The sequence below is a fragment of the Poeciliopsis prolifica genome, unplaced genomic scaffold (assembly GCF_027474105.1).
Source record: "Poeciliopsis prolifica strain line A6 unplaced genomic scaffold, Auburn_PproV2 SCAFFOLD045, whole genome shotgun sequence".
Classification (NCBI taxonomy): domain Eukaryota; kingdom Metazoa; phylum Chordata; class Actinopteri; order Cyprinodontiformes; family Poeciliidae; genus Poeciliopsis; species Poeciliopsis prolifica.
In genome coordinates, this window is record NW_026562420.1 from 277,246 (window position 1) to 301,140 (window position 23,895).

Genomic DNA, 23,895 nt, shown 5'->3' on the forward strand with positions numbered 1-23,895 from the left:
CCATGCAAGAAATCAGTCAGTTTAAATAGCCTCTTATGTATCTGTCAAGGATGTTGGTGAAATGTGCATCTGAAATTATGCTCAAAGCTTGAGAATGGCTTCAAAAATGTCATCCTTTTCTCCACGACTAGCTAAAAGACCTAAAATTTCATGAGTGCAGATGTGCAAATCTGAACTTGTGTGGATTAGAGAGAATTGGACTCTGAATTCAAACTACAGCGCTTCATTAAAAGCCCCCCAAAATGACACCTTTTCAATTTTACAGACTTCGATGGGAGTATATAAACTCTGGTATTATATAGTAGTTGCTGACAGTTGCCCCTGCCAGCAGTTTGTGGTGTCTAAATCCACACCTTGGTGTTTTTGAGACATTAGGCTGAGGCCAGGGAGGAATGTCACATAAATCAATCGGCCTGTGCCAGTTTTTCACCCTGGTGAGAAAGAGGGAGGACAAATTTGAAAAGGGAGACAAGGGAACTGCAACCAAGAAAACTTCAAAAGGGAAGCTGGATTTTCGGAGCCGAGAAGAAACGGATGGTTCGTCTTCCACCACAGGAAACCAAGTAGATAAACAAGACCTGCAGGAAATCATCATGGCGTATGTGGAAATGAAGGATTTTTACCGCAACGTCTCGAATGTCAACATCGACAAAGAAGCCTAGAGAGACAAGGAGATAAGTTTTGACTCTGACTGGATGCACGACGATTGCTTGTACAACCTAACTTGGTACCTTCGAGACAAGTGAAACGAGTGGGAGTTAATAACCATAATAATAAGGGAAAAAGAAGGGATCTTTTTTCTCCTCTCTGTTGTAGAAATTGTTCCCGAGATGTTAGCAACTGGAGTCCTCTCAAAAGGACGGGCTGAGACTTCCCTACTGCTCACAAAAATCTCATGTTGGTTCTACTTTAACCCAGACTCAGCAGGAGAAATCCCTGCTGTCTGGAAGTGAGAGCATTGCTTTTTACTTTGAGGTGTCTTTGAAGTCCCACGATTGCGAGCATAAATAAATTGGAAGAAATTGGCCAGCAAACACTGGGAGGAGCCAGCAGTTTTCTGGCTCAGTTTGTGTGAGTATTGAATTTAAATCTTCTCTGCACAGTAATATCTTTTCCGTAACATTTGTTGTCATTATTTTCTGTTTTCTCTTTGGTCAGGTTTAACTAGTCTCAAACAGCCTAAGCTGTCAAGAATGTTTGATTTTCATTTGGATTGATTAGATGTTCTCATAAAGTCAGACAGAGAGCCTGTCTGCTTTAATTCCTGATCTATACATCTGCAATGAACTACACCCTCAATGCCACCATCACTTCTGAGACGGGACCTGGTCTTACCCCGGGGGCTGAAGATGGAACCTCTCTGTTTGGTGGTAGTGCTGCTGGAGCCAGTGGAGGTCTGTGGGTGACATCCCTACTCGGTGCCACGCTTTTGGTCATGTGCGCCGTAGGACTGGCGGGAAACATTTACACGCTCGTCGTAACGCGGTCAGCCGCTTTGTGCCGGATGGGTTCCATGTACGTCTACATTGTCAACTTGGCCCTGGCCGACCTGCTCTACCTCTCCACCATCCCCTTTGTTGTCTGCACCTACTTTGCCCACGACTGGCTGTTCGGCGAGGCTGGCTGTCGCATCCTCCTGAGTCTCGATCTCCTCACCATGCATGCCAGCGTCTTCATTTTGGTTGCGATGAGCTTAGAACGTTACCGTGCCGTTGCCAAGCCCTTCAGTGCCCACAGATCCTCGTCTCGGAACCGACGACTCACTGCAGGAGTTATTTGGGGGTTGGCCTTCACTCTAACTCTTCCCATGATGGTGATGATACAGCTCAGGGAGGCCAAGCCTAGTGCATATGGCCTTGTGAAGAGAATCTGCTACCCCACCTGGACGCCAGAAGCTTTTAAGGCTTACCTTACAGTACTGTTTTTCACAAGTGTCTTAGTCCCTGGACTGATAATTGTTGGACTGTATGCTGGGCTAGCAAGGCGCTACTGGACAGTGCAGGCTAGCTTAGGGGGTAGCAGCCATTCAGCCCGCAGGAAAGGACTCAAACAAAAAGTGCTAACTATGATATTAAGTATCATAGTAGCCTATTGGGCGTGTTTCCTACCGTTTTGGGGATGGCAACTAGCTAAACTTTTCTCCCCAGATTCCCTCAAAGATTTGTCTGCAGCTGCTCACAAATACATCAATTTCTTTGTCACGTGTCTTACCTATGGAAACAGCTGTGTCAATCCCTTTCTTTACACTCTCTTGACCCGAAACTACAAAGATTCTTTGGCTCAGAAAGGCCCGTCTGGGGGATCTAGCAAGGCTGATCTTGGTACGGCTGTGACAACACCTCTTCAGGAACTCTGATGGATCACCGTAGATTCAGGCAATGGAACGTCCTCGACTCATTAGCCATGAGCCAACAATATGAAGCTGAACAGAGACATTGTTCAACTGCACATAGACACTTTGAAGGTGGAGTTGGAGTTACCCAAGTAATTTCGGTCACCAACTCAGTTTTTGCAATTGTCCAAGACAAAAAAACTGGTGTGAAGTATGTGAAGAAGTCTGACTCTTACGGAGCCCCCTTAAAAGATATGGAGGATTTTTGGGGGGCTTCCCATCCCTTCTAAGACATAAACAGAAACTTTCAGTATGAAGAAAGGACACTATTTGGACTATTTTTTAATTATTTTCACAGGGTAATAACTGAATCATATCCGACTCTGTGGATGAAGGCAGAGCCTCTGAATGTTTTTTTTTTTTTTATCGCTCAAGCAGTGAAAGGAATGAAGGCCGACCAGAAAGTCTGTCACTTATATAAATAGAAAGTCATCTGAGAGTTTTAATTGTTTTTCTTTTATTGTTGGTAGACTAAATGGCTAATAAAGGGTCATTTTTATGTGCAGTCCTATCTCAATCTTACTCAAGCAAAAAATGAATGCGGTGTAATGGAAAACTTTTCAGTTTTTTTGCACCAAAGAGTTAAGAGTATATAAACATGTTTTTAAATGTGCAATTTCAAATTGTCATTTGTTACTGTACATAAAATGTACCAGGATGTATTTGCTAATTTATTGTGAGGAAATGCGATACTTTTGTGTGGTAATTTCCCATTTGTTTGATGCAGAGATTTTAGTCCTGTTTTGATTCTAATCAGGTTACAAATTTTTCCTTTTCATGTCTCTAAATTAGTTGAAGCTGTGCTGAACAAAGTTCCTGACTTGTAAATGAAGTTTCCTGTCCTCACAGCGAATGTGGTTCAATCGTGTCACATTCCTCAGCTTCTCTACAGAGCTTTTTTTTAGTCCTGCTGCAAATTGTTTCTGACAGAGTTTCTCATCTAACACTTGTCCCTTCTTTCACATTACCAGGTTTCACACCACCCTGTGAGTAATTTCCCCAAATTATGTTTTTTCACAAAATGAAACTAAGCTCGATTCTCGATTTTCTGCTTTTTCTTACTAATTTGTCTTTTTATGTCGACAGCCAAAGCTGGCAGCTCTCTAATCAATATCAGCAAAGATTATACTACTGCGCAGGGTTTTTATTACGCATTTCTTTCAGGGTTGCCAGCACATTTATTTGCCTACACCTTGTAAGTGTGTCAGATATCCTTTGAATTTTGTGTACAATTGTGTTTAGATGACCTGTAACATTTATCTTTTAAAATTATATGTGTATACTTAAATTTTAGTGAAGCAAAAAGAGAATCAAACTTGTCCCTTTTCAGCTTTAATTGAAGATATCAGGCGATAAGAGCAAAAGCGGTGACATAAGATATGATCTGGCGCCATCTGCAGACCTTTTCTCGTCATTGCAACACAGCTGTGTCTCAGCAAGCAGTCGGAACAGTGGCTGGGTTCAGCGACTCTGAAACGGACCATTTCTCCATCCGGCAGATCAGAAGATGTTGAGAGGAGTTCACCCCCTACTTGATCTTCATCCCCACGATCCTTGCGCCGCCAGTGACGTCGAAGAACTTGTACTTGACATCTCCCAGACGGTTGGGGAAGTTCATCATGCTGCCGTCGGGAAGCTTGATGTAAAACTGCTCCATGTTGAAGTTAATGTAAAACTGCCAAACGTAAGAAAAGAAGGGAAGCACATGCATTTAGTTCTCTGATGAAAATCTGACTTGTACAGCAGAAACACTAAAGAACAAGAACATGTGTTAAAGAATGACTAAAGCAGCATTTTCAACAGAATTATTGTCCAATAATAATGGAGATTGTGAGTTTTATGGCCCCATATTCTCCTTTATGATTACCTACAAAGCAGTGCTCCAAACTAGACCTTACACCCACTTGTAGAAATGTGCAATAATAATTAGAATGATTGGAACAGATTTTTCCAATTATTTACTAATTGGGTAAACTGAGACTCATGAATAGTTTTGGGTCATTACACCAACAAAGAACAAAAATTTCTTAATATGTTTTATCATGGAGAAAATAGTCTGGAAATACTAAATGTTTCTGTAATCATGTCTAAGGACTAATTTGTTTTGGTTCAAACTTTTTTTTTCATTTGTTTCATTCAGTAGTCTGTTATACTATAAATTGTTACATCAGGGTCTATTGTAGCTGATGAGGCTGAGACTTCATAAATGTTGATCCATATAGGCGCAACAACAGGAATGTGCTTTTGGATATGCTCTGGAATTACAATTTAAACAAATCGGTTCACTAAGTATTCAATAGTATAGAATAAACAATGTTCTGTTTAAATGTAGAAGTTTCTTTTTTCAACTTCATACGGTGTCCGAATTAACATGCGGTCTTTGAGTTGTGTTGATGACTAGAAATTTTACCTTTTGCTCTAGAAACTAGATCAATAATACTTGGCAAGATTTTGTGTTTTTGCAGTTTGTGTGGCTCACTTTGGAAAGAAAAACTTGTATTGCCGTATCTTTTGCAAGAAACAATTCCACAAACACACCTTGCATTCCTCCCCACGCACAAAGGGGAAGTTCATGTCTCGTTCCTCTTCACCCCAGTTCCCCCCAGACCTGGAATTGCAGATGATGACGTTCTGCTCGAAGCGGGGGTTGAAGTGCATCGCGATGTTCTCCGGATCGTGACCGATGTTGAGTGCAAAGCTGCGGCAGTAGCAGGAACAGGTAAGAAGAGAGCAAAGAAACGGTAAGAAGCTTGTATTTCACCGCGCTTCTTCCTCTTGGTGAAAATTTGACTGAAACCTGCATTTCAAACCAGATAAAGACATTGTTGTGCTTAAAAAAAAAAAAAAAAGCATTTGCATACCCATCGCAGTCATCGTTGGGTCTGACTCTGACTTTAAACTCCTGCCCTTCCTTGAATGACATGTCCTGGACTTTCTGTTAAAAGATTGCGTGAATGTGGTTTACTAGGGCAAACAGTGAATTCATACTTAACACAGATACCCCCCACCCCCTGAAAAAGTTATTAAAAAATTAAATTTAGGGAAAATGTAATTCTTTACACAAAAAAGTTGCTTTGCTTCTCTACTTTGCAGAGAAGTAGATGCATTCATGAGCAGTACCATGTCACAACCAGGTAAATGATGAAATGATTTACCTGATTGATAGCATTTTATTTGTGTGTGTGTGTGTGTGTGTGGGGTGTGTGTGTGTGTGTATGTGTGTGTGTGTGTGTGTGTGTGTGTGTGTGTGTGTGTGTGTGTGTGAGAGAGAGAGAGAGAGAAAGTCACGTTGTTAAATTCAGAATCAGTAATGAGAAGCTTTTCTTATCTCAGCAGTTGATGATCAACCAGTATTAAAACAATGCATGGTTGTAAAAGCGAGTCAAAAGAGGAAGGTGCTCTATGTATTCAAAGACATGTGGACATCATGTTGATGAAGCAAAATCATATCAGAACCCCCCCAACACTCCTCCCCACACACACACACACGCACGCACACACACAACTCACCAAAATGCTGCAATCTGCTGTCAGATTTATCTGTAAATTCATATATTATACCTCTCTGTATTTGTGTACAAGGACAGAAAATGGAATTTTTTTTTTTTATGCATTTATTTAAAAGCAAATGAGCTGTTTCCTATTCCAGGCTTGTGCTTGAGAAAGTCACTCTGACTTTCCAGGGATTTTCCTTCAGTTCTGCGAAGTTCTTTATCTTGCCAATAAAGCTATAGATCCCATTGACGTTTGTGCTTCCTATCTATGTGCTGAGCACATAGTTAAAACATGAACTTCAACATTCTGCCCCCCCCCTTATATCTATGTCGCCACACCCATAGTCGTCTCACTTTTATAACACCCCCAAACTCCCAGGCATATAAGTTTGGTTTATCATTGACTTGACACAGAAGGTGCTGGAAAAATAGTCAGTGGACTGGATTTTATTGATCCCTATGAGGAAGTTAATTATTTAGATCTCCTACAAGATTACACGTATTTCCCTCCCTGGACACATTTTAAGTAATAACTTGTAAAAGTTGCAACGTGCTGCACTTTACCAACGATATTACGATATTATCGTCATCAAGAACTAGCAGCTGATGCTCGCTGAGAAGCTATTGGTCAGTCCTCGTTAAATTTAATATATGATAAATAAAAAAGACAATTGAGTCTTCCTGTGTATTTTAGAGAAGTCAAACATCTGATGTTCTTGTCAGAATTTCACCTGCCTATTAAAAAATGCTTAAATCATTAGCCTCAAATCAAAGACTAAATTCATGTAAATCAACCTTTTAATATATCATAAAAACAATGTTGAGTATTCAAAGTCAGCCATGTGGGAAAATGTTCATACCATGGTCAGAATATTTTCCTCTTTGCTGTTTTTTTTTTTTTAACGTTGCATGAATAAATTTGTCCTCCTTCATTTTGACAGATTACACACACCTGCATATAAATATATTTCATTTATTTCTTTCTCTCTCTTTTTTTTGCCAACCTCTCATCAATTTCATCACTTCCGAGAAAAAGTTACATTTAGTCGGTTTGACGATAACACGATGTGGAGTATCTGTTCAGCTCGTTAAATATTAATTTAAACAAAACGAAACGCAAATAAATATAGTTACTTTAAAAATTAGTGGGTAAAAACAGATCATGAGAGATTATTTTTATTTTTTTTTTCGACCAGGTTAGCCAAAATGACGGACAACGAAAAGGCCCTGAGTCCCTTCTGGCCATGGACGACGCCGTTCTTCACACTACTCACCATCTTGGCGGTCTTCTCGGGCTTGTCCCTCGAGTGAGAACGTCCTGCTCGCTGGTTAATGCTTTATTTCATCCTTGTGACGTCACGGGGGTGGGGGGGGAAAGGGGGAAGGAAGGAGCCAATCGGATGTGGAGCAGTAGTAGCAGTTTACCATTAACTTGCAAGTTCAAAGACTATGAATGTTTTAGGCACGTGAGGGCTTCATGAGATGCGCTGGGATGCATTCTCCCAGGGTTACCAACTCTTTCTTTACATCTCACTGGCTAAACGACACTAAAAATAGTCAACACACTTTCTCCCCTGCCTTCCCCCCCAACATTTTATTTTGTTGAAAGGAAGCTATAGATGTACTCTTTGTAAGTACCAAAATGCATTGTTTGCCTGTGTTTTGCTGAGATCTACACTTTACAGCTATTTTGCCAAAGCAATGTTTATGAGTCTGAGCAAAATGACCAGCAAGGAAGCAAGATGGCTCCTGCTTCTGTTTGCTCATCAAACAGGTGATTATTACTTCCCATATGAGCTAAGAAGAGCTCCAATATTATGTATATTTGTTAGTGAATATTGTCTGTTTTCATCATTTATTATTCTCATCATAAATGATAGTTTATGAAAATAATTAAATTCTCATTATGCTGATTTTTGTTCAGGGACCGTCAATAAAAGAAATATGTCAATATAGGCTACGTCATGTTATCAGGGTGCAATAACTCATATGACACACAATGGTTTTATGACTTGCACCATCTGGACCCTGGTCTCACTCCAAGCTTCACCCGGAAGTTGACAACCTGACTGGCCTTAGAACAATTTCAGTGGCAGTAAAAAGATAATAAAATGTCATATTGTATTGTCAGCGCCATGCATTTGAATTGCACTGAAACCGAATCGTCCTTTAGAACTGGACAACAAGCACGATAATTGACATGATTTAACTGATTTAGTTATCGCTTATTGTCAGTACGGTGCATCATTGTGACGTATTGCACCGTGTGTAGCTGTCTACGTGTCATGGACTTGAGTTTTACGGATATATAATTTTAGTTTCGAGGTGACGCCCACTCAAGTGGGTGCGGTTTGTGTCTCACGATGCATTCATTTGCAATGACAGATTTCACACATCATTTTCTAGACACTGAATGATTAATGTTCCCAAAAGGAAACATTTTTTCAAAGATATTTCCTCGCCTAGTTCTTTGTATTTCTCAAGGAGATGTGGCATTTTTAACATAGCGCATGCTCACTTTATTTGAAGAATCTTCCATTTTGAATCAAGTTGGAAGTTGCGCTTGTTGATAGTTATTTCAATATCAAGACCATATATTTAGTCTCTAATTGATTTGAAAATAATTAATGTAATAGCTTCAAGTGGGAATTATATTGGGATTCATGTCAGAAGGCAATTATTCGTAGATATAAGCACATGTTCATAAGTTTACCTTTTATAAAAGAAGTGCAGGAGAAATTTTCTTCTTTCCGTGTTTCTCGAATGCAACATAGTCTACTTGTTTTATGACGTAACGTTACACAGCCAATCGCTTGTCTTTGCTTTCGTTGTGGGCGGGGCAAACATTGTGAGCCCAGAAATCGAAGCCAAATAGAGTAAACAACAAAGTTAGCCGATCTGCTAGCTTTTATTTACTGGTATGTTGTCAACTCATTGCCACATCAACGACCTATTGTTGTAAATGCAAAATTAAAAGTATAAGAGCACTGACATGTGAAGGTTTACGTTCGTCTGTTTTGATCAAGTGTAGAGTTTGTTTTCTCACTTCCAAGTTCGGCTTTTGGTTAGCGTTAGCTAGGTCTATACTCAGCCTAACTTTTGTGTTTACTATTTGCTAACTTCTACTATTCATCTACAGTCAGGAACAGTGTGAGATAATTTAGTTCCGACTCTCTTAACGCTGTTTGCTTTTAGATATGGCATCAGCGGCGACATGTCCAGGCTCAGCAGCTTCAGAGTCCATAGTACCAGCTTGTATGTTCGCACCGGACCGGGGATGTGCTGATGATGCATCCCGTGGAGAAGACTTTGAGGACGGCGAAGGGACAAATGGGCAGTCTGTGGATTACCTAGACTTGAGCAAAAAGGTGAGACCCGCTATAATCCTCTGATGGCTTCAAGCAGTGACAATGAATCTTCACAGTGTGGATGCAGTGCAGACTCAAGACATCCCTTCACAGTTGACATTGAATGAAATCATTAGGGAACTTTTGAACTCCAAGGAGGAAATGTTTAACGTGGTCTGTTGATGAGATGTTTCTGCCTCTCGTTTTTCAGCTGGTTCTCGTGAGCCCGACAGGAGAACAGTACGATTCATTACTGCGGCAGCTGAGGGAGCGGATAGAAGAGGGATGTGGAGAGACCATCTATGTGGTCGGGATGGGCTCAGGTAGTATGGATGATTTGATCAATTTTGTGCTCAAGCAAGTAAGTTTCCTAACCTATATTTCTATCTGTGAGAGCAAACTGACACAGCTGGTATCAGTCAATAAAAACAAAAGCACATTTTTCTGTTGGTTATTGTGATTTTTTTTTTGTTCCTTTTCTTTTCACATTTTCTCTGCGGACTTTGGTTGCATTTTAACCTATTTAGTGTCCAGCTCATCGTTAGCTGACTCTAGGTGGTGTATTTTAACACATTTGACCAAATCCCTTTTTGAAAAGAGTTTAAAATGTGCTTTTGATCAACTCTCCATTAAGAAATGACAAGAAAAGGTGAACAGATGGAATGATTCGAGACTCGGAATCGAACCTGGGACGACCCGATTAAGGACTATAGCCGACGCACATGGTGTGTGTTCTCTACCAACTGAGCCGCCCAGTGTCCCTTTTTTATCCAAAAAATAAAAAATAAACTCTAGTTAAAACTGTAGGTTTAATCATTTATGGACTAACAATGGTATTCAATGTGTAGGTTGAGACAAAATAAAATCTGATATTTTGGTAGCTGACCTCCCAGTCACCAGTCAGAGTCCATGAATGTAAAATTCTCTCATATCTGGTGATTGTACTTGGGGCATCTCTACTACTTTTCTCAAATGTGAGCATAAAATGCAGAACATGTTGTCTGGATTTACATAAATCCACAAGTAAAAGTTATCTATATGCAAACATAGCAAAGCCAGCCCTACATGGTTAATCCTATCTGTTTGTTGTATGGCTTTCAAACTGCCTCTGTTCCACACACACACACAGAAACACGAGAGCCTTTTATATGCAGCCAGGCTTCTTTTGCCTGTTACAGCAGCATGCCTGACCTATGTGGCATTCAGGTCGGGGTGTGTGGTGTGTGGGCGGGGCTTGCAGTGCGTTTTTAAAAGGGTGCGCTTTGTCAGTGCTTTGCAGAGCGACTGTCACTCGTTCAGAAAAGCAAGTCGATGTTCACCGCTCTTATTCTGCCCAGGTTACCAGCTGACCTGAGTAAATGTCTTCATTTCTCAGGGTAATGCAGCTTTTCTTGTCTGTAATTAGACAGCAGTACGTCGCAGCTGCATCAAGCACGATGGAAGTTGATCCGACTCTTTCTTGGAAAAGCATTCCATTGAAGTGAATGCATCTCTTTAGTATTTACACATTCAGAAACACACGATTTCACCGAGTGTTTTTAGTCGAGATTATTGTGCAAATAAAGTAGTACACGTGAAATAAGACAGAACTAACTTACCAGAAGCTTTACAGTTAGATTTTGGAGTTTGGTTTAAGCAAACAATTTCTTAATATTGATAAAAAATTTACTAGTTGCTCTGAAAGATTATTTCACCTACGACAAGACTTTTTCCCCTTCTACTTTTCCATAAATATTATGGAATTATTGACTTACAAAAAGCTCCTGTCATCCTGAAGAGTTACTTGTAAGTTATTTGTGACTTGTTAAAGTGTACTGAGATATTGTCACAAGAAAGTAGACTAAAAATACTTGGTAATATTTTGTTTTTGCAGTGTTTACAAAAACTACTGTATGGTTTTCTTTGTTTGTTTGTAGGTAATAGGCTATAATTAAGTCGTTTCAGGGGGTTGTTTAGGGTCACGGTAATTGAAGTTTTCAAATTTCTATACTGAGATCCACATAAATCTTTCATTCCACCTTTTTGTAGGTTTTGCGTCTTTCAGTTGGGCTTTGCCCTCTCTCACAGGACTGTCACCGCTTCAGTCCCACTGTCCAGTAAGCGCCGACTCGTCGCTTTCTGTGCAGATGGAGGCGATTATGGTCTGGATGAGAAGGACATGGAGGCGTCGGTGGCCACGGTGCGGTCGCTGTGTGAGCAGATCGAGGCCGACCTGATCCTGCTGCGGGAGAGGACGGAAAGCGGTGGGAAGATTCGAGACTACCTCATCCGCCGGCGAGTCGGGGAGCAGGATTTCCTGGAAGTGAGGTGTGAATTACTCTGGATTCTATGAACAGGCCAAGAAATGTAAATCGGTGATGAAGTCAAGGAAGATTTGTCCAGACATTGTACAGTTTTGAATGTGTCACTCTTTCTCATCTGCTGCTGCGGATGAAAAGCTTTTGTGAAATATTCATGACTTTGACACAGTTTCCTCCTCGGCCAGAGCATTTTTGTGCTCAGGTTGGATGTTCTCTGTGTGCTTTTGAGAGGTTTTGATGGGCTTCAATGTATCTGTGGCAGACCAGAGGCATTTAAACCATGTCGAGGAGGGTGCTGGGGCATCTGTGTGGAGTAGTAGTTGGGAGGGATGGAGTCATTTCATCTCAAAAGCAAAAATCTCAAACTATTGAACTGGTATGACGACGCTCGTTCAACCAAATATGAGGCAGTTAGGTTGATACTGCTTTATTTTTTTCAAGCCACATAAAAGAAAATAACACATATTATACCACTTGGCAGGTTAAAATAAGGAATACATATACACAAATACATACAGTAATATATTTTGTTTATATATTAAACACAAAAGAATGTATTGAGTTTGAAAAGGAGTGGGAAGAAGTCAAACTTATTCACCCCATGTTGACATTTGGGTTGAGAAACATAATGTCAACATAAATGTTTCACACCAAAAGTTTTTGATTAATTATTTTTGCTTTTAAATATCTAAAATGTCACCAAAATGGTTATGTGACCTGTCCTGTTTTATCCACAGCTTCCTCTCAACCTCTTGAATTCCATCACCTTCCTTCTACACCATTGTTTTTGTTTTGAAGCAGCAAAACCTGAAACCGCTGCTGCGCGAGTTTACCTGATAGGCTGTTGCTAGATGTATATTGATATCGATGTATTGTCCAGCCTTAATTCACATTATTGTGTTTGTAATAATAGGAATATTATGTCATTTTGCACTGACTTCTGCTGTCACTGACCTGATGGAATACTCTACTAGATTTATTTTCAGATCTGTTTCGTCTCTTTTCTAAATGCCCACAGTCAACTCATAACTCTTCCCTTAGATTGGCTGCTATTTGAACATCGAAAAGTATAATAACTTTATTTTTATTTATTTGTTATCTGATTATAGTGTGAGCACATTTCCACTGCAGTTATACCAGCACATAAATCCTCTAACGGTAAACGTGGTGACGCTACCAGATGAGGTTATTACAGCACAAAGCCTGTTAGTAATGTATGTCAGCCTGGCGTAGCTGGCTGCCAGCTGCTTGCTCTTGTTTCGTTTTGATTTTCATTTCTCTCTTTTTTTGTTTCCATTTGTGTTCCCGAAAGAGAAACTATATTATTATTCAAGAAATTCATTGAAGTTGTTAGCCCTTAGATGTTGTGTTAAAGGAGCTGGGGATGTGTGTTCATTCACATCCACTCACTGTTACAATGTCTTTGGGAAACAAAGGATAAAGTCAGGCAAGGCCGCCTTGGAAGTCAGCTCAAGTTTATTTGGATAGCACATTTCAGCAACAACACACTTCAAAGTGCTGTACTCAGCAAAAAATATTAGTCACCAATTATGAAATCAGCAGTAAGCATTACACTCTGTCAAATCATCAGAATCTTTAAGGTAATGTACATCAAATATATCAATCAAATTTCCATTTATTACAAAAAATCTAAAGCTGTCTCTTTTTCTTATCTTTTCTTAGGCAAATAGTTGAAAGCACTGCTGTAGTAATCAGTTCAACTAAAGATGTATGAGTTTCTCTAGATTTTGCTGAGACACTAGTCTTCTAATCCTGGAAATGTTCATCAGATGATTGAAGGCCGACTTTGTAACTGTCTTTGTGTGTCTCTTGAGGTTCAGGTCTAAGTCCATCTCTCCCCTCAGATTTCAGGTCTGATCACTAGTTTCTAGCTGTTCAGAGTCACCTGGAGACATTGTGATATAGAGCTATGTATCATCTGTCAGTTCTGGTAACTAATCTTATTTCTTATTGTTATAACCTGAGCTAATGGGAGTTTGTAGATATTAAATTAGGAGGGGGGCAAGGATTGAACCTTGTGGCACCCACAAGTGATTAATCCCCGTTCCTGTGAAAAGTTACCTGTGGGCACTAAGAAGCTCTGTTCTTTAGGTAAGCTTGGAACCAATTGAGTACTGGACCAATAAATAAGTTAAGGGTTCACATGTAGAGTTTTTAAATGATCAAATACGAATACAGTAGACATTATACAGAGCAGAAATTGTAATTACCTACCCTTGACTTTCTGTCGTCTCTAGAGTTGCAGTTGTTGGTAATGTGGATGCTGGGAAGAGCACCCTGCTCGGTGTGTTGACCCATGGCGAGCTGGACAACGGCCGAGGCTTCGCCCGGCAGAAGCTCTTCAGGCACAAGCATGAAATGGAGAGCGGCAGGACCAGCAGCGTGGGCAACGACATCCTGGGCTTCGACCAGGAGGGTCAGGTGAGTGGTGGGAGCACGACAGTCCTGACGTTCGGGTCATTGGCATACTTTGGTTTTCATCTATTGTTCTGTTCGTCAACCGTAAGGCTCGTCTGCTATATTGGAATGTGAGTTTACTGCAAAAAGATTTACATTTGTACCGATTTGATGAAAAGACGAATTTGAAACTCCCCAGAGAGGTTGGCAATTGGTCGACATTAAGAGTCACTGAACTGCTGGGAATTTCCTGAGTTTACCGGTTGTGTTCTGCATGTGAGAAAAACTTTTTTTTTTCTTTCTTCATTTGTTTGGGTGTTAAAAACAAACTGGAATTGGACAAATTGGAGTTGGAAACAAATGGAGTCTTCCGTTCGTCCAAAAGTAATCCATACCTAAAGGTGGCCAATATGTTCTAAACATTTTATCTCCATATTAGGATGGCGCATAAGAGATGTCCCCAAATGTACAAAAATATTGTCACACCAATATTGGTTATGATGTGGTCTCCTACCAAAGTATATATCTAAATAATCAAACGATTATGTACATACATATAAGAGCACCTTTGTTCCAACATATCCAATGTAAAGGAATTAAAAAAAAAATAAAGTCAGTATCTGCATCCCTCTGTTACTTTAGGTTGTCAACAAGCCAGACAGCCACGGTGGAGGCTTGGACTGGACCAAGATCTGTGAGAAATCCTCAAAGGTCATCACCTTTATTGACCTGGCCGGCCATGAGAAGTACTTGAAAACCACAGTGTTTGGGATGACGGGTCACCTGCCAGACTTCTGCATGCTTATGGTGACGCTTGTGTTTCTGTTTTTGAATCTTCTTTTTAGCTTGTGTTATTGTTTGAAAGAAAGTGGCAGTGCGTCTTACCTCTATTTTTTTTTTGCTGTTGTTGTTGTGGTTTCACATCTTTTCACAGGTGGGCAGTAACGCCGGCATAGTTGGCATGACGAAGGAACATCTCGGCCTGGCGTTGGCCCTGAATGTGCCGGTGTTTGTAGTTGTTACAAAGATAGATATGTGTCCTGCTAACATCTTGCAAGGTAAGGAGACGGTGCAGGATGCATACATGACAAAGCTGGAGATGCAAGTTTCATTTTATGCACTTTTTGGTTAGCGTCAGTGTTAAGAAAATGTCATTTTTATTGGTAAACGTTGTTGGTTTTTGTTGGAACCATCAAGAAATAAACAAAAACACAAAATCTTGTGAAAAAGAGGATGAACACATTTTCTGCTGTAGATGTTGATATTTGTGGGAAATTATATTTTTAAAAAGGCAAATTTTCAATCTAATGACAAAAAAATAGATAAAATATATATTAATGGTACTTTTGGTGTCGATGTTGTGGAATTTCAATGAAGTTATTGAATTAAAAATGTACATCTGCTATAGTTAAAGCTGTATTTAAAAACATTAGTTTGAGCCATTGTGGAAGTTGCGAAGAGCCACTTTCGGCCCCGGAGCCACAGGTTGCAGATCCCTGACCTATAACTACGTTTTAAATTCTTCTCTGCTTTTAAATGATTTCATAGTTAAACCACAGGATGTTTCAACGTAACACAAAAGAGGATTGTGTGAGAAAGATTACGGAATAGAAGCGTCAGGACTCCTGACCTGAACTGTCACAATGGATAACATGTTAGCATCATTAAACGGCTTTCTTTTTCCTGGTCACGAAGTCTGATATTTTCAGTCTGTGATGTTTGTAAAAACACTTGTTTTTATTTTCTTTTTTGTTGCGACAGAGACACTAAAATTAGTACAAAGATTATTGAAGTCCCCAGGCTGCAGGAAAATACCGGTTCTGGTCCAGAACAAGGATGACGTCGTCGTCACCGCCTCCAATTTTAGTTCAGAGAGGTAAGCTTGCAGAGGAGTGATGATCATTTCCCCTCATTATTTGTTGTTTTTGTTTGTTTATTTTGGATTTTTAAAACCACTGAGCTTCTCTCATGTTTTTAAGGATGTGTCCCATTTTCCAAATCTCCAACGTGACGGGAGAGAACATGGACCTGCTGAAGATGTTCCTGAACCTGCTCTCCCCGAGGACCACTTTCAACAACGACGAGCCCGCGGAGTTCCAAATTGACGACACATACTCTGTACCAGTAAGGAATTCGTCGCACACTGGGCTGCCCGCTCCGAGAAGTTTTTAAAAGTTCAAAAAGTGATTTACAGCGAGGTGCCAGAGAGAGATTCAAACATTAAAGTTGAACCAATTTACAGGTGATTGCCAATGTCAGTTTTGATGAATGCCACCCACAGAGTCAAGTAGAAAACAAATAAAACTCTGAATGGCATGAATGCACTCTGTGTGTGCGTGGATGTGTGTGCGCAGGGCAGTTTGTCTATTTTTTTATTTATTTTTTTCATCCAAGCAGAATTTAAAAACAAGAAAATTCTTGCTTGGGTGGACACTCATAGCTAAAATAAAGATTATAGTATTACATGCTTCTGGAGAAAAAAAAAATCTATGTGAAGAAAGTGAAGCATCCTCACTAGTAGAATCAATGCTTTCCAAAGAGTATTAAACAATGAAAAAATGTTTCCACATTCCAAAGCAAGTTAAAATATTAGATGAGTTTCATAGTTTTGGTGAAAATAAGACTCCATTTTTTTTTTAATTAAGGCACCGACGAATCAACAAGGATCCAAGTTTTGCACATATACATACTGTGCTTATTATATTTGTCTATTTTTAAGTTGTTTCCAATGGCAACCGTGACTTGAAGACGCTACGTTGTGGTGTTTTCACCTACAGATGAAGCAAGAAGTTTACACACACACACTAAATAAAAAGACTCGCACACCTTTTCTCTTGGTGTCTGAAGTGAAATCAGATGAAATCTTGTTCTAGGTCAGCTACAATTACCAAGATTATTTATATTTGCCTAATATCTAAATAATGAGAGGAAATGTCAGAGATGGATCATTTAAATCGCTTCTTAATACTCATTTCTATTCTTTGGCATTCAATTGAGGCCTAATAACGTAGCTCTTCCGTCTTTTTTTATTTATATACTTATTATTGTAAATATGGATGTTTTCCTTTCTTGTAATATTTCTCTTTTCTTTTTATCAACTTATTTCATTATTGTTTTGTGCAGCACTTTGGTGCAGTTTTGAACCTGTTTTTAAAGTGCTATATAAATCAATTTGACATTGACATTTAATAATTGATGTCTTCAAAGTTGAAAACTTCTATTTCCTCAGTATTTGGTGGCATTGTCTTTGTTTTGTACGTCGAAAGTGTCACGTCTGTAAACATCTATTTTCAACTGTATATAATAAAAGTTTCACAGAGATTTGAGCAAATCTCTGTTCAGTGCAGAATTGTCCATGTTAGGTTTGATGGTCCTAGAATTTGAGGTTTATGAATGAAAAGTTGCTGAGACTGTTATTAAAAAAAAGCGCTAAATACTCCTTTAGTTCAGCACAGACGAAGCTCTGAAGCGGTTAGCCAATCACGGTGTTCTGGCAGTGACGAGATCTAGTTCTGCTCCTGATCTCATGTCGATCTTCTTCTTTGGCAGGGTGTGGGTACGGTGGTTTCTGGTACTACGCTGCGCGGATTGATACGACTCAATGACACGTTACTCTTAGGCCCAGACCCGCTCGGTACCTTCATCCCCATCGCAGTGAAGTCCATCCACCGCAAAAGGATGCCCGTCAGGGAGGTCCATGGTGGACAGACTGCATCCTTCGCTCTGAAGAAGGTCAGTAGGGGAACATTTAGACCTTTATCGAGGGGAGTGTATGAAATTTCACCTCTGAAAAAGTCATTTTGGAATGATTCTTAAGCTTGGTTTTAGAGTTTTTGTTGTTGTCCTGCACCAGAAATCACCTTTTCATTTTTATCTTTAGTGATGTTTTGTTTCCGCCCTCCATTCATGTCTTCAGATTAAAAGGTCATCAATTAGGAAAGGAATGGTGATGGTTTCTCCAAAGTTAATGCCTCAGGCTACCTGGGAGTTTGAGGCTGAGATCTTGGTGCTTCACCATCCAACCACAATATCTCCACGGTACCAGGCCATGGGTGAGTTGAAGTATTATGGACACAAGCCTTTTCTCTTGTATAAAATTTTCTTGTCCAAGTAAACGTGTTATTGACTTTCCGTCTTGTAGTCCACTGTGGCAGCATCAGACAGACTGCCACTATCCTGACCATGAATAAAGACTGCCTGAGGACAGGGGACAAGGCTTCAGTCCATTTTCGCTTCATTAAGACACCCGAGTATCTGCACTGTGATCAGAAGCTCGTGTTCAGGGAAGGTCGCACCAAAGCCGTTGGCACCATCACCAAGGTAATGGGCCTCATGGCAAAGTGGTCCCTGCTTGTTAATATTAGCGATGTGATTTAGCAAATAGAACTAACTAACCGGCCATGTTCCCAGCTCCTCCAGTCGGTGAGCACACAAGCTGCCAAAGCCCAGCAGGCCAAGTCTCAGGTCAGTAGGAAGTCTTCTAGAGAGGGAACGACAGGGAGTGAAGACACGGGGTCAGCAGCACGACCGCTAAGTCCAACTATGGCATCGGTGAGTCATCAGTCCCCGGCTTCAGCTGGGTGTTTTTGTAGATTTAACCAGAATACCGGCCAGACAGTCTCACACTATTGTACTTTCAAACATTTCTCAACAAGAAAGTTAGCTTTTTTTTTTTTTTGTCTTTTTCGGTCTTCATATTAAAAGCAGGACTGATCGCAGCAGAATTTTCTGGTGGATTTTCTGAAATTTGTTGATACGCATTTTCGAGGCATTTCCAGAAATAAAAAAAACACTTGGTTTCTTCTAACCTTAAGCGATAACTGTGGTACTTGTATTTAGGCCAGAGGCAGCATGAAATTATAAATAATTTTATGCTTCCTGTAAAATTGATTTTCAAAACAAAAACTGATACTTTTATAAACCAAAAGGCCTGTCGTAATAAATCAATTAATTGCTTAATAAATTAAAATAAGCTCAATAAATTCCATTTGACTGATTTATCATTTTGTTCATTGTTCGGTATTCATTTGGGGTCAGTGACCACAGAGGCCCAAATATAGCTAACATCCTCAAATACACCAGAGCCCCTCTAAAAATCCTTTTACCTGTCTACTTTAATGTTTCAAACACCAAATTTACTCCAACTTGCACTGTGGAATTTGGGAAGCTGACATTCGTCCTTCTGTAAAATTCTTGCGGGTACAACCAATCAGAGACAAGAAAAATAAAGGCTGCTCCTGGGTTGTCAAAAAGCATGACAAGTAGCATTGCACTTATTGAAGCTTCCCAATCTACATTTTCTTTTGAATATTTCAGACTGGTATAAAATAAATCTGGAAATACACTTATTTCCAACAAGTAATTTGGAATGTTCCACAGAAAAATAGCTGAATGTGTGAGTCTGTGATTACTGAACCTCCAGAAGTTGGGGGTCCACTGAATCCTGAAAAGTCGTCCTTTTGTGTCGGTGACCACTTCCACTCAGAAGGGTATTGCTGCTGTTGTCACAGTTTATTTGCCTTGAATTTTGTGTTTCAAGAAACATAAATTGACTGTTGCAAGTTTTTCAGAAATGCATTTAAAGCTTTTTTTGTTTGTGTTTTGACCTTTACAAATCTTTCCTGCTAATTTGTTATGCTTTCCTCTTTCTTCTACTTTCCCTCCTTTCTTTCCTTCTTGGCTGGCATACATGTTTTGTTTTGACCTTCATTGGCCGTCATTGTGCTCTACATCTGTCTTCACTTACACACACCTTCCCTTCTCATTACTGTGGTTTCATTTCATTCTTTTCCCTCCCCTTGTTTCTGCCACTCATTTTCTGTGCTTTAACTGGACCGTTGTCCTGCTCTTCTCACCCTCGCTGTCTTAACATGCTGCGTTAGACAGTGGCAGAGGAAGATGCTCTATGTAAAGATGACAACAAAGAAAACAAGGTAAAGACGGGGCCGGGCTCTGGAAGCAGTGACTTAAAGTGTTGCAGAGAAAGCTGAAAAAGTGAACTAATCAACAAAAATTGAAAGCGGTTCTCAAAAATATTGAGAGGTTACAAAGATGAAGGCAGAATGATATTCTTATTTTTAAAAAAGAGCTCAATAACTAATACTTCAATAAAAATGCTGAAGAATATTGACTGTTGTTTCATCATTTTTGTTTCAACAAGTCATTTGTGATAAACACACATTTTTTAATTGATAAATTAGACTTTCATTGGAGTCTCCAATTAAACTTTAACCTCCATTTGGGAGCCAAAGAAGGCAGAGAACATATTTCTAGATGACAACACTAAGGTTTTAATTTGTGCTATTAAAGCTGCAGTACCTAACATTTACTTAATGTTACACATTACATACTAAGTAAAAAAAGGAAAAAAAAGAGTTTTTTACATATTTATCAAAACTATAACATGAAAGACAATCTGTGGAAATATATGTAAATATATGTATAAATATTTAACCTGAGCTTTAATTAAGTTGATACTTGCCTTTTTTTAAACTGCTGCCATTAGCCACATGAGCATGCCTAGTAGATCCCCCAAAGGAGCACATCTGTGAGCAACAAGGCATTGCTGTGTCTATGTAAATGGTAAAAGTGTGACACAACCAGACGGTTCACCTTTGTGTCAATCAAACTGCCAACAGAACCCAGAGGACCGCCATCCTGTCTCTGCGTAGCTGGATTATTAGTGAGCCTTCAGTCAGCAGTAGCTTAGTGAGTAATAAGTTTTGACTGACGACGGGTCCCCCGAGTGAGACGCTTTGTCTTCATCCGTTCTAAGGAGTCTTCCTCTTTAAGACACTGTGTCAGTTTCTTATATATTATATATATCAGCTACCATGTAGCAACTGGCTGCTACACCTCACACACAGCGTCTGAGGTTAACAAATTCTTCTCCGTAGGCAGATTCCTTCCTTGAAAAGTGGAGAAATGACCACAGACTGCATACAGGAGTTTTTCCCTCCCCCCCCCTAGATGCACACCTGTTTCTGCATCTGAACACACACTTGCGTTTTCTTTTTCACGTTGCGTTTGCAAACCCGCGCACGGTGACAGTTGGAGAGAAACTTGACATCAGGAGGCTTGGCTACTCTTGCCTCCTGCAAAGGAAGCATGTCGTTCAAGAACGAGGTTTCACACACCAGTTAAAATCCCAGCAGTTTGATAACTTTGCATACGCACAAAACCGAGAACGTAAAACGTCATACTAAACAGATATATAATTCTTCCTAAAGGAATGTATTGATTATTACAGTTACAGTTATGCAATGACATTCATTTATTGCTATTTTGACATTTATATCTAAATAGACTAAACACAGTTACTGGATCTTGTAGTTTGTTAAACAGAGCATCCTACTCTTAAAAAAAACAACCTAAAAAAAATAATGTAGTTGTCTTAAAAAAATTGTTTTTTGATTTTAAGTAGATTCTAGTTTAAGTTGATATCTTTACTTTTAGCATGCATCAATCTCATCGATCGGTCTCGATTGCATTCTCTCACTAAAACCAACCAGCTTCCCCTGATTTCTCCTAACATCCAGCGTGGTGTCGGTGTCTGTCTGCAGCTGAAACCCGGAGGCGGAGGACGTCGGCGAGGGGGACAGAGACATCGAGGGAAAGGTCAAAATCCCGCAACCATGTCTTCAGCAATGCCCACCGGAGCAGCAGGCTCGTCCTAAAGGCTGAAGATTTCCTGCCTCATCATCCGGTTCTCTTATAAACATTGGCTCCCTGTCTGTTGTTTCTACTGTAGAAGGTGTAATTCTCAGTGGGCCGCGGAAAGTGGTATCGAGTTAAAAACAGGTTTGCATTTGTGCATCGCAGCGTTCGCTATATTTGTAGTTTGTCAGTACTTTCTGGAGTGGCATCGTCTTTTTCTTTTCTATCACTGTAAGCTGCCCTTATTGCTGCTTTTGGATGGAACAAAGGTAGCGTCAAACAAATAAATGTGGGGAAGCGCAACACTTTCGGTTGTTTGGAAGTCATGTTTGGTTTTGCAGTGTGTGGATGGCCGGCCGTAGATCTCTGACTCAATAAGCGGAGCTGCTTTATTAGCCCACCCTATCACTGAGGGGAGCCGATTTTTAAAAATTCCTGCTTAAGATGCTCTCAGTGTGAGAAAATAGTCTTGATTTTTGGCAGTATTTTGGAAAGTGGAAAGAAGATGCCTGAAAATTGTAGCTTTTGTTGCATTTCAAATCACATAACACGTTTTTGGAGAAATTTCTCTCCCTTTAAAAAAAAAAAAATTAATATTGCTGAAGTTTGATCTCTAATAGAAAAAAACCCCACTATCTGTTTTATCATTTCCTCAGTTTCTTTTAATACGTTTGGTCCTTAAAACTAAAAAATTTTCACTCCTTTTTTAAAAAATGTTAACTAAACTGACTGTTAGTTTTTGCTTTCCTCTAGTCTTTTATTTGATTATATTCTTTAAGATGCGTTAGGCACTAGTGGCCTCTATTGAACAGTAAATGGGCAGGAAGCTGGGTAGTTAGAGAAAGGGGAGGCCAGAAATCGAACCCGGGACAAACCATGTTGAGAACTGCAGCTATCCAGCTAATATTGATCTACAATGGTAACTCGTAGGTCCAGAAGTCTCACTGTAACGATGCAACGTCATCAAAAGCCAAGGAAGAACATCTTTAAGTCGCTAAATTGCAGCTGCTCTTTTTTTTATGTTGGAGTCCACACAAATGAGCAAGAAGCAGCCATTTTCTGACTTCAGAAATGTTGTTAAATGGTGATGTACAAGATTAAATGTTTCTCTTCTGTAATAAAATTTTGATTTTATTGTTCATATTTTCCTTTGCAGATTTTAAATCATAGACAAACCTTTTTTTTTGTGTAGAAGTCATAAAGACTCACTAGTGAAGTTAATTTTAGTGTCTTTGTTCGCTGTTTTTGTCAGATTGTTTCAAATACAGCATATGTGCAACCAGAAGATTTTACATGCGACCCATATTTGGTGGAGGGATTTGCATGAAATGAGTTTTCAAATCTTTTTGTGTCTATTTATATTAAAAAATGCTGGTTGTGTGAATGAAAAAAGCAGTTTAATTTAAGTGGTGCCATGTTTATGTAAACCCTTTGAAATAAATTTGCTATAGAAAACTGACAATTATGCGATTTAATCTTTGAACAGTAAATATATTATATACAAACTATATTCACGTTCCTAATGGTTAAAAAAGTAATTTGTTTAGTTTCATCAAGAAAATCAAAATGAAGAACTAAACAGCCTATCACAGTGATGTACTTTTTAAAAACACGTTTGCTGAGTTTTCATTGTTGATATTTTCACTTATGACCTTCAACAACATGACTAATTGCTTTTAAGACACCTGAGGAAAGTTGAAACTGTAATACTGATTATCTTTTGACTGGGACTTGGATGTTCATGTTCTCAATCCTCTTTTTCAAGAAATACCGCGATGTTAAAAATTACGGTTTCACAACCACTAAATTGTTCCGTCATACCGTTCCAACTGTGACGGAACAAGCTTTCATTTTTCTTCTTTTTATACCTGCTACGGTTATCAGACCATCCCATGCCCGGCGGTGAAGGAAATGTCCAAGTAGAAGGAATCTACTTCTGGATTAACGCAGTAATAGATAATGGAAGAAAAGAATCAACTTCTTCTAACAATCCTGACATCATGTCATTGTTAGCTTGCGTCGCAGGGCAAAGAGAAAAAAGTAGGCTTCCAAAGAGTGACATTTTGCATCAGTGGCCCGGAAACTCCCCGGGTCTTAATGATGTCGAGATGTTCTCGGAGCAGATGGATAAGCTGAAGCATGAAGCCCTGCTGAGATTAAAAATGAATCATCACGTCTGAGGATCTGGGTCCAAAGTGAGATCCAGCACTCCCGAGTTTACTCTTAGATGTTAAATTCTAAAATATATCTGGTGCGATTGGAGATGAAGTGTCTTGAGATGAAGTGAC

The 23,895-nt window shown here is 39.6% G+C and overlaps 3 protein-coding genes across 5 annotated transcripts; 2 read left to right on the top strand and 1 right to left on the bottom strand.

The window, feature by feature from the left end:
* Positions 1-1,282: 1,282 nt before the first annotated feature.
* uts2r4 (urotensin-2 receptor 4) lies at positions 1,283-2,356 on the top strand. The gene has a single exon (XM_055056565.1). It carries the CDS (start codon positions 1,283-1,285, stop codon positions 2,354-2,356), a length of 1,074 nt encoding a protein of 357 aa, XP_054912540.1.
* A 1,352-nt stretch (positions 2,357-3,708) lies between these two features.
* lgals2b (lectin, galactoside-binding, soluble, 2b) lies at positions 3,709-7,240 on the bottom strand. The gene is made up of 4 exons (XM_055056567.1): positions 7,161-7,240; positions 5,254-5,327; positions 4,931-5,090; positions 3,709-4,067 (listed from the first exon to the last, which is right to left on the bottom strand). The coding sequence occupies exons 1-4, from the start codon at positions 7,161-7,163 to the stop codon at positions 3,921-3,923; spliced, it is 384 nt and encodes a 127-aa protein (XP_054912542.1). The 5' UTR covers positions 7,164-7,240; the 3' UTR covers positions 3,709-3,920.
* Positions 7,241-8,719: 1,479 nt separating this feature from the next.
* Positions 8,720-23,069, top strand: gtpbp1l (GTP binding protein 1, like). 3 transcript variants are annotated; one of them, XM_055056562.1, is made up of 15 exons: positions 8,720-8,804; positions 9,082-9,254; positions 9,445-9,556; positions 11,360-11,540; positions 13,792-13,975; positions 14,594-14,758; positions 14,886-15,009; positions 15,713-15,827; positions 15,931-16,075; positions 17,501-17,683; positions 17,868-18,003; positions 18,093-18,271; positions 18,362-18,502; positions 19,834-19,884; positions 21,514-23,069. In XM_055056562.1, exons 2-15 carry the CDS (start codon positions 9,084-9,086, stop codon positions 21,625-21,627), a joined length of 2,001 nt encoding a protein of 666 aa, XP_054912537.1. In that variant the 5' UTR covers positions 8,720-8,804; positions 9,082-9,083; the 3' UTR covers positions 21,628-23,069. The 3 variants fall into 3 exon arrangements, with proteins under 3 accessions (XP_054912537.1, XP_054912538.1, XP_054912539.1); XM_055056563.1 differs by lacking the exon at positions 19,834-19,884; XM_055056564.1 differs by lacking the exons at positions 8,720-8,804; positions 9,082-9,254 and having other exon boundaries at positions 9,449-9,958.
* The last annotated feature ends 826 nt before the right edge of the window (positions 23,070-23,895 follow it).